Below are 10,145 nucleotides of genomic sequence, written 5' to 3' on the forward strand. Positions count from 1 at the left end.
TCTCCACATCTGTGCTGTGTTCTCACCTGTGGGGTAGCCTTGCTACCAGCAGCAATTGGTCCTTCTGTTATTACACTCTTCACATTCCTCTTAGCGTTCTCAGCCTCTTAAATTGCCTCACACACGCCGTTCATTGCTGTGACGACTTCCAAGCAGAACCATTTGTCTTTGGAAGTTCTCTGTAAGCGCTTTTCAGTCCACTCTCAGCTGTATATGTATTTAACTCCTGTTTGATACACAGTGCAAACAACAGGCTGATTTGGCCAGCTATTTATTCCAGAGTTCTCTGCTAAGGAAGGTCACTTTAGGTAGAGCAGATAAACAGTCTTATACAGCCTATGGATATTTGGCTGGAAATCTGTGGCCACGTGCATCAATTCCCAACCTCTATCTATCTTCACAAGCAATCGCTACCCTTTTCATGACCACTTAAGCCTTTTACTCGGAGATAAATGTCAGGAATTTGGAAGAATGAAGGCAAAAATAACACAAAAAACCACTCAGATCCACCACAGAATGACAGAAAGATGAAGATGGAATACCTTGAATAGGAGAAGCTGCCTTCAGTGTTCTGGAGGGGCATGGTACAGAAATGAGCACCAGGGCAGCACTGATACAGGAGCCATAGGAGAGTGCAGCTGAAGAGCTTGGAGCAGAGACTGTTCATTCTGAGCAGGTGTCCTGAAAATGGATGTGGGGCAAAGGGACAAGGGAACACGATGAAAGGCACTGAGCAGGCACTCCCTGTTTTTACAGGTTCTAGCAAGTGTCTGCACTTGTGTCTTATATCAGCGGATTTGAAACCCTGCCTGTCTTTGGCTCTCAAGCAAAGCAATTTCTCCTCTCATCAGCCATTTTTACTGCTTTTGACAATACCACGGAGAGAAAAATAAGTAGTTTTCAACAATCCTTTAGCTTCTTTTTTTATTATAGTAAGCAAATGTCCTGGGACTATTGATAAAAGTCAAAGTAATGGCCAACTTTTCATCCGATCTGACAATGCAAGTAAACAGAATTGGAAATTCCCCAAGCAGGCAATTGGTATCAGAACAGCACAGCAGAACTGCTCAAGTAACTCCACGGAGTAATTAACTAACATTTGTATGGAGAACAAGTTCTTGCAGCCATTGCCGGAAGATTGAAGATCTGTCACAAGATGACAGAGTAGTAGCAGCTTAAGCTACTGCTATGTACACTGAAAGTGGCAGCAAGGTTTAGTTCAAGGCAACAAATAGCAACAAAACCCCTTCCATTGGTTCCACTGGGCTTTGGCTCAGGTCCTTCATTCACATGCACATCAAAACAGCCCCGAACAGTGTCCTGAACAACTTCTAGCTCCTGTCACAGAACAATCTTTGCCTACAAAATAAATATACGTGGGTTTGACTACAAGGAATGTACCTTTCCTTCATTGGTCACGCTCTGTAAAGTGCCAGGTTTCTAAATTATAAGGGATTAAGATGATATATTGCTCTAATACTTTAAATATAATAAATACAGAATAGGCTGTGTGCGCTTCAACTTCACTTGCAGGTTTTTGTTTGCAAGTAGTTAAAGCTGAATTTAGTGATCAAAATAGCCTGCAGTAGTACTCCATGAAAAATTAGTAAGAAGCTACAAAAATAATCACATCCTTCAAGTATATCCTACGCACTTCTCCTGTCCACATTGCTCAGAGAAATATAATGTTCCCGTGAGCATATGGAGTGAAGACACATAAGGAAGCTGAAAATTGCCTAGCAATGAAAAAGCAAAACTGTACGAGTTAATGCTAGATATCCTCCCATAAACAGTCTGTTCTCTACATTTAACGTTGGTGCATACAACCCAATTCTTTTATTTTTGTCTTCATTAAAAAACTCTTCCAGGATGAACATCTTGCAAGATCTGGGTTGATTCATCTTCATCTTGCTCCTTTTTATTGCAGAGTGGGAAAGACTCCTGAACAAACTGCCTACACATTGGACACTGCTGAAAATACTTAATGCAGCCATCGCACAAGCACGTGTGCCTGCAGGGTAGGAGTACCCAGTTCACTGTGCCGTTCTGGCACACAACGCAGTCTTTAGTGTTTTCTTCATGCAATTCTGGTTCATCTTCAGCCAGTCCAGCCTTTTCCAGCAAGCTTCTGTCGGTGCTTCTCTCTTCTGGAGAGGTACCACATGAAGGTGGTGTGGTACTGTTTGCAGACATGAAGAGCTGCTAAAATACACATATACACAAACATTTAGCACAAGTCAACAAATTACCTCCAATACCTGGACATATTCCTTCCATGTAAATTTCCACCATGATAGATTTGGGTCAAATAGGTCCAGACTCATTCCTCACGTGAGTCAGGACAGTTTCCTGGCCTACAATGATACATATAATTCTGTGCTTCTGAAATACAAAACACTGGCAAAATAGTAAAGATAAGATGTCAAATCTTACCTTAATCAAATCAGTGTGCATGCGTGAACTTTAACTGAACTGCACTGGCTGTGAGCAGCTCAGGTTTCTGTTTCTGGCTTATCATGATCTGTGCCTAGAGGGATGCTTTTACCCACTCCCACCGAACATACATCCCAGCAAACCTTCAGAAGTACCTCACTTTACCCAATCTGCTCTTTCCCACGTTGAAGTCCTTTATTACTTTCTAGGGTGTTTTATGGGAAGCAAAATTCTTCTGGGCGCGACCTGTTAATAAAGCCAGTGAACTACCAGGCAAAGGTGCCCACAGGGAACACACTACATAACTGTATTACAAAGTGCAGCTGCACAGTTGTTTCTGTTTAGTTTAAGCTGTATTTTTTACAATAGTAACAGGAAAATAAACCTCAAAGGGGATCGACTTGGAAGTTTACCTGGATCAAGTGTATCAGTAAAAGATGGCCAAGACAAACATTTCTTGGGAAGAATTTATTTCCAGATGAATGCTGAGTGAGTCAATAGATTTGGCACAATTTCTAGCTAGTTGATATTATACATTACTGTTATTAGCATAATAATAAAGTGGCATAGAATGGCATCATCAACAGGCACGGGACACAGATAGTCCCAAACACACATAGATAAGGGAAACTGAAAAGGGATGATGAGAACATAGGTTCATCTGATAACAACCTGCACTAATCTTTGTACACACATTGTGGTAAAAAGAAATTAAGAAGTTTTTTAAGGCTTCTCCAGGTGGATAGCAAAAGAGGAGAAAGTGGAGCTTTGAAGACTAGCAAGGAAATAGATGTTGTGTAGAGAAGAAGCGTTCAATAGCCGGTTAATTTATTACTAGTGTTTTAACAAGTGGACAGGACCTAGGCCTCCAGGACCAGAAACAGCTTCTCTAATAAATCTTGGATATATTTTCAGATATTTCTGTACAGCACAGCAACTTTGGCTGGAACTTCTCAACTAATAAAATAATTGTAACTATTACTGCAAAGAACTTGATAAAAGATCATGGACTCCTGAAAGCCCACACAAACTAAGCTTAACACAAGTTTCAGAACATGGCTTACCTTCAGGTCATGGTATTGGCCTTGAGCTAGAAGTAGATACTGATATAATATTCTGCAGGAAAGTCTGTAGCTCTCGTCAGGAACATGAATTACGGCCACCATTGAAATCTACCAAAGAAAAGGTATGTTTAATATCTTTCCTTTTCATGATATGATTCATATAAAATGGTGTGTCATAGAAGGGAAAAATGGGAAGTGGCACAAGACAGCACTTTGTCAAGTCTCAGCTTTCTGCCCCAATCCTCCACTGCTCCCTCCTGCAACCAGTTTACAGCAGACTTGCTTTTCTTGCTCTCAGCTGAAAGAATTTGGCCCCATACCCAAAAGGCACCCAAACAGAATCACAGAATGACCCGGGTTGGAAGGGACCTCAAGGATCATGTAGTTCCAACCCCCTGCCTGGCAGGGCCACCAAACATACACCTTTACTAGATCAGGTTGCCCAGGGCCCCGTCCAACCTGGTCTTGAACACCTCCAAGGACGGGGCATCCACAACCTCCCTGGGCAGCCTGTTCCAGGGCCTAACCACTCTCCTAGTGAAGAACTTCCCCCTGACATCCAACCTAAATCTTCCCTCTTTTAACTTAAAACCATTTCCCCGTGTCCTGCTATTGTCAGCATGTGCCCTCCTCCTGAAGCTCAGTGCTTATACAGCTGAGGTAGGGCTTACACACTCATGCACATGCCTGAGCCTCACACTTCAAAATCCACTAAGTGGCTAATGACATACAGAGCTTAAATATATACATACCTGTGTATGTGTGTTTATAGTAACTGAATCTGCAGTGAGGCTTTTTTCTCTAATCACAATGCCTCAAAAAATTTCACAAAGCTTCGTGCTGGCTTAGTTTGAAAGTCATCAGTTTTCCATGAGAATCACAGCTCTGGTGCTTTGATAAGGTTCTAACAGCTAGCTGTTCTCAGTGCATTTGTATTACACCATCACACCCTAAGCGCTGTTTCAGTGGCAGTGAATGCCCTCAGCTCACTGCTTGTTCACTGAGGCAACCTTCTGAATAATGAATGGAACCCACTCCAAATGGAACTGTCTCAGCTCTTTAAGGTGAGACAGTGTTTCCTCTATTACCCTACCCTATAGTACAGAAATCTAGACGGCGATCCTACAACCTAGCATAAACTTTGTGCTGTTTGCTCATAAACTTTCCCTTTGAGTGTACTCTATCTTTTTAGTTGTACACCACAATCAAGCTACTCCTCAATCTTCTGTTTAATACACCGTGTCTTCTACAGGTTCAGTTCTGCTGTTCTTCAAATAGTTATTATAACCTTTTTCTACTGTCACATGAATCTTTTGAACCTAGAGGAAAACTGCACACAGGCATGAATCTGGCTGCAAATGCATTCAGGATGAAGTTTAGCCCTTGCTCTTAGTTTTCAAGTCAGCAATCAGCACAAACATCTCTGCCAGACCTAAAGAAGAAGGTCTTTCTTTGCCAACAGCAATCCAAACCACCGTATCAACAACAGGAGCTCCACCATAGACAAATATCCCTAAAATATATTCCTGTATTACTTACAATGTCATATATTTCCCTGTCTTCTTCGTCAGCTAATGTCAGCAGTGCTATCAATGGATAGCAACGTCGAGGCACTGGGCCAAAATCGACAACTTGAGCATCTTCTGGTAGCTGACAATATTTTTCTTCCTTGTCGTTTTTTTTGACGCTTTATTTTGTGTCAAGGAAAACAATCAGTGTCGCTGCGACAGCAGACAAACGTGACGTCTGCATAAAGGATATTTGTCATCGTATGTGTTCCTAATGACATCGTACCTCATGTTCGCAGCTCTCCCTGTGCCAGCAGATTAGCATACTTTGTCAAAACAGTGTAAATAAAGGATACAAGTATTGCTGTCGATAGAGATATTCGTCGTATAGAGCATCCTCTAGTGCCTGAGGAGTGCTTATTCTGAAGCAGTAGACGTGTTTTTGCAATGCTTCGTGGAGTTTTTGAACATTGCAGCCCCAGTAGCACGTAAGAACACAGTCTTCCAGACAGTCAGGTGTCAGCGTTACACCCTCTTTTAGAAAGAAGATAAGGACTTCATTAATTCCATTAACTCACCAACGTGCAGGAATCCTAGAACTGCTAAGTGCAGGAGACGGGCAGAAAACAACATCAGCATCCCAGATTTTTACCATTTTAATCTAATCTTTAACAATTCAAACTAGGTTTGGTGCTTTAGGGAGACAACAATGAGAAGGCAGTGGGTGTGAGGAGCTACAAACACTATCTGAGCTAACAGAAGCAGCACGTGCATTACAAAGGGTAAATTTTAACTTCTGGTGACAGTTTACAAGCACAATGGAAGGCTCAAGAGTATAATCTCTTGACCAAAGTCCATTCCCTCTTCAGGCAATGATAGTAATTGGATCACTGACCTACAACACCCACTATGGCCGACATGGATAAGGCCCTCTTGGGATGCACACCGCATTCCCTTTCTAAAAGGCAAGCATCCAGCATAGCAACTTCTACAGTGCTAACAGCACAAACAGGAACACAACTCTTGAGAAGTCCCACCAAATTCAAGTGCTTAAACCTGCTGGAAAATTCAAGTGACTCGATGACTAATTGCAGGGGTTTGTTCTGAGTGTGCTCCTTTTTGGTTTGCTTTGTTGTGTTTGTGTTTGTTTCTTTAGGTTTTTAAAGATATGAAGACAAAGAGTGTTCTGCAGCAGCTCTTTTCACATCCATTGGAAGGCTCTGCATCTGTTTGCATGGAAAACACTTGGCCTTGTTTCATGCTCCCAGTAAGGCAGAAGTACATGAATTTTACTTCCTATGTGGGTGATCTCAAGGATTTTAGGGACTACTTGATCCTCACAGATACTTCAGCTTCCACTGAAGCACACATACACATTTTGTTTTATAATCTAGTGCAGTTCCAAACAACAGGGGAGAAGAAATTTGACTTTCAATCAGACTGTGTATATTCTATATGGAATTCTACTTAAAGCTTACAAAAAATGCTGACAGTAATTGGTAAACTGCAAGGGGATTTTTTTATTATTTTAAATACCTGTTACAGCAGGAAGAGGTTCATTAATAAGAATTAAACTGTTCTTAAATAGCCAAATATTTTGCTTTAAACACAACCTATTTATGAATGGTGAAAAAAAAATGACTATTCCTTCTGCAGTGATTTCTGAGAAAGTCCTGATAAGTGACAAGAGCATGAAATAGGAAGCACTATGTTTAGAAACACACACGGACTAAAATGAAGCATATTAGAAACCTACTGACTTGTTACCGAAGCTGTGTCAGGATGAGAGATTTCTAAACCAAAAGGATTCTTCACTTGTCTCATCCGCTTCTTCAATACTCTCGTGCTGGATTCTGTTTCTTCTGAGTTTCTGAGAATAACAGGGACACCCAAACCGAACCTGAGACATAGAATAGAAGATGAGCACGTTATGCACTGCTGTTGGCATGTCTGAGTTCCAGCTCTAAATAGCTTGCAGCACAACAAATAGATCCAGTGTGGCTTTGCATAATACCTGTTAGGACGCTCGCATAGCACAGCCTGCCAATTCAGCTCCAGCTTTTTGTGGCAAGAGTCTTCAGTGTTAAAAGAAATAAACAAATGGAGGATAGTTCGTATTTCCAGTGAGTGAAATTAGTGAGGATAGTCAATGCCCTCTAGTGGTAAAGGGCTAACCAAGGCTTTCTCACCATTGACAATCCGCACATCAAGTCACTGGACAAAAAAGCCATTGCTCACTGAGATGGAACAGATTGAAGGGGCTGGGTGCTCTGCAGGAAGACCTGAGAGTGAATCATTCAGCCCTACTGAATGCTGAGCTGTAACTGCAGCCAGTGAGATGCTTCAGACATCAAGATCCTGATTTTGCATTTTATCCTCGATCGCAACAAAATGCCACATCTAAATCAGAGTCTTACAGTCTTACAACCTCTGCAATGAGCCAGAAACCAAATGTAAAACAGCCAGGACTGAACCACAGGTGCAACTCTAAGAGCTCTCCAAAGGTGAAACCAGCACGCAAGCCCAAGCTACAGCTTGACTCTAAAAGGACAAATTCTGAACCTTTGCTTCATCTACTTAAACATCCCATAGATGGAAATAAAAACCAAAGAAAATGACAAGAAATACCTCAGGATTGTTTCTGATGTCATCTTACAAAACCTCAAGGCTTTCACATCGCCCAGGGCTCTTAAGGAACTGCCACAGAAGATCAGGATCTACAAAACGAGCTCCACAGAACACCTCCTTTAGGCTAAAAATAATTCAGCGTGAAGGTGACAGCAATAACTGTCAGTAAGCAAAGGGTAATTAGAGAAGCCACCCTGGATACACAGTCAGAAGTCTGATGGGATCTTTGTAACTGCATTAATCCAGCACTGCCTCATTACTAAGGTGACAGGGAGAGCCTGTGGGGGGTCCTTTGCTAATATATTTGAGAACACGGTTATTAATTAGCTCAGGCTGCATTGTCACCATTTACGGCTCTTGCTGCCATTGCTGTCTGTTTAATGGCCTCATATTTTGCTTTATGAAGACACTGGCTGGAAACTTCTGAACAGCACCAAGTGTCAGCCCTTCCCTGCACCAACCATTCCCATGTTGTACTCTGGAACAGCAGCTGTTACAGTAAGGTGGGTCTTGTATCAGGAACTGCAGCTGAAAAAGGCACTACCAACTTCCATCCATCTGAATAATGGCTGCATGTACAACACAGCTCTGAGCCAAACCATTCTGTGCCTTCACTGCTCCTTTCTTCCTGGCTTCAAAATCTTTATTTGACACATAGGAGTCTAAAAAGCGAGAAAACAGAGCTTTTACTGACACTGAGCTCCTGCAAAGTGCCTGTTAATTCATGTTGGAGTTGCCCTTTGTGAGATCAATGGAAAAACATCAGTCAGAAATGATTTTCAAGTTGAGGAAACTAAATTCACAAAGCCACCCTCCATAGCAACAACCTGCTCCTGGCAGTCCAATGTATCTCTGCCTTTAGCACTTCATGCCTTGCCTCCCTCAGTATCACAGCTAATGTCCAATTATCCAATGAATCCTGCCAGCTTCACATCTTACTCATAAAGAAACCAGGTGCAGCAGCTGCTTCACTTCTTCAGCATCTAAGACTCAGTGGAGCTGATCCCTCCAGTAACATATAAACGTGCCTCCTGTTTTATACCAGCTGGCTGATTCCAAACCCTGTTCATTGGAAACTTTCAAATCCTCTGGTCGAAAGCAATGGGATAATCAGCATGAAAAGCAGCCACGGGGAGAAATAAAGAAGGCTCCAGTGTGGTTTTAGCAGCAGCTGAAGGCAAAAGGCTCACTCTGCTCAGCTACAAGATCATAGAATCACACAGAATCACAGAATGACCCGGGTTGGAAGGGACCTCAAGGATCATGTAGTTCCAACCCTCCTGCTTAGCAGGTCCACCTGCTTGACAAGGCTTCTGTCAGTTTTAAGGCAGCATTCAGCATATGAAGGATGAAAAAAGCTTTTATGATTTTACCTACCACCAGCCCAGGTTGATAGTTGACAACTAATTGCTTTAGAACCATACTAGGCAGGTATTTCCAGTGGTTTTGTTGCTGATTTTTGAAGCTGATTTCTTCAATGGAAGAGGTGCTGAGCTCCCCATACTACAAGCATCCATCTCCAGTTAGGAGGCAACTCACAGGCCCAAATACAGCCAAACTACATCCCACTTTAGTCTCTGTGCCCATCTAATGGGCTGGCTGTACCCCGCTTCTTGTCCAGTAACTTATTCTCTACATAGGGCCACTGTCCAGGGCTGCCTGTAAGAAACCACGATGCTTTTCAAATCAAAACACGGCTTTGCAAATTAAACCATCAGTATTCCGAAGCAGTTGGTGCTTTTCAGGCTGGCTGCCACCATCACGTGTGTGTTTATAAAACAGGCTGTTGGTTGATGCTGGAAATGATAGGGTAGGCAAGATGTCATTATGGCAATACACCAGCTAGTATGGATTCATACGATACCACACGCACTTATAGCATCCTGTGTAGCTTTCATGACTTAGGGGGTTCAAGAAGCACTAAGGCAGAGCTGTAGCTGCAGACACATTGAACTCGCTGGGAGGTTCTTGGATCCTTCAGTGCTATAACAAAGTTCACACAGAGGAGCAGGCCCCGCTGCCCCCCCCCATTACCTCAGCCCAGGCCCACCGCCCCACACCGCCCCCCAAGGGCAGGAGCAGCCCCAGGCCGCACTCACCAGCCCAGCACCAGGCCGCTGGTGACGAGGAAACAGACGAACACCACCGTGATGTAGAAAAGAGGCGAATATTCGTAGAGAGTGACGAGAAACACAGCGGCCATAGAGACGGCCGGCACACAGCCGAGACCAGCCGAGCCGAGAAGAGCCGAGCCCACCCGAGTCCACCCGAGCCGCTCGGCTCTCCACACCAGTTGCTACACAGGGCGCATGAGCAAAACGCGTGCGCATGCGCAGCGGCAGAGCGGAGCCATTGCCTCCAGCTTAGTGCCCTCTGCTGCCATGACAACGCGCGGTGAGCGGGGCCTCGGCGTCATGGCGGCGAATGGGAGTCACGTGACTTCCCCTCCCCTTTCCCTCTCCCGCCGGTTTTGAACCTCTTCGCTTCCCGTAGGCGGCTGCGGGTTCCCGCC

The 10,145-nt window shown here is 43.5% G+C and overlaps 1 protein-coding gene across 2 annotated transcripts; it reads right to left on the reverse strand.

Annotated features, from left to right (window-relative positions):
- Nucleotides 1–894: 894 nt before the first annotated feature.
- On the reverse strand, nt 895–10,032 carry CGRRF1 (cell growth regulator with ring finger domain 1). 2 transcript variants are annotated; one of them, XM_015865823.2, is made up of 6 exons: nt 9,733–10,032; nt 6,766–6,905; nt 5,362–5,539; nt 5,037–5,184; nt 3,498–3,605; nt 895–2,199 (listed from the first exon to the last, which is right to left on the reverse strand). In XM_015865823.2, the coding sequence occupies exons 1-6, from the start codon at nt 9,834–9,836 to the stop codon at nt 1,852–1,854; spliced, it is 1,026 nt and encodes a 341-aa protein (XP_015721309.1). In that variant the 5' UTR covers nt 9,837–10,032; the 3' UTR covers nt 895–1,851. The 2 variants fall into 2 exon arrangements, with proteins under 2 accessions (XP_015721309.1, XP_015721308.1); XM_015865822.2 differs by having other exon boundaries at nt 895–2,202; nt 9,733–10,029.
- Nucleotides 10,033–10,145: the final 113 nt, after the last annotated feature.

The sequence above is a fragment of the Coturnix japonica genome, chromosome 5 (assembly GCF_001577835.2).
Source record: "Coturnix japonica isolate 7356 chromosome 5, Coturnix japonica 2.1, whole genome shotgun sequence".
In the NCBI taxonomy this organism is placed as follows: Eukaryota; Metazoa; Chordata; class Aves; order Galliformes; family Phasianidae; genus Coturnix; species Coturnix japonica.

Excerpts from the sequence above, each read along its gene's own strand:
- CGRRF1 (XM_015865822.2), bottom strand. The coding sequence starts at position 9,836 with ATGGCCGCTGTGTTTCTCGTCACTCTCTACGAATATTCGCCTCTTTTC. Across the intron at positions 6,906-9,732 it reads AGCGGCCTGGTGCTGGGCTG|GTTCGGTTTGGGTGTCCCTG; the intron begins GTGAGTGCGGCC and ends TCTATGTCTCAG. Across the intron at positions 2,203-3,497 it reads GCCAATACCATGACCTGAAG|CAGCTCTTCATGTCTGCAAA; the intron begins GTAAGCCATGTT and ends TGTGTATTTTAG.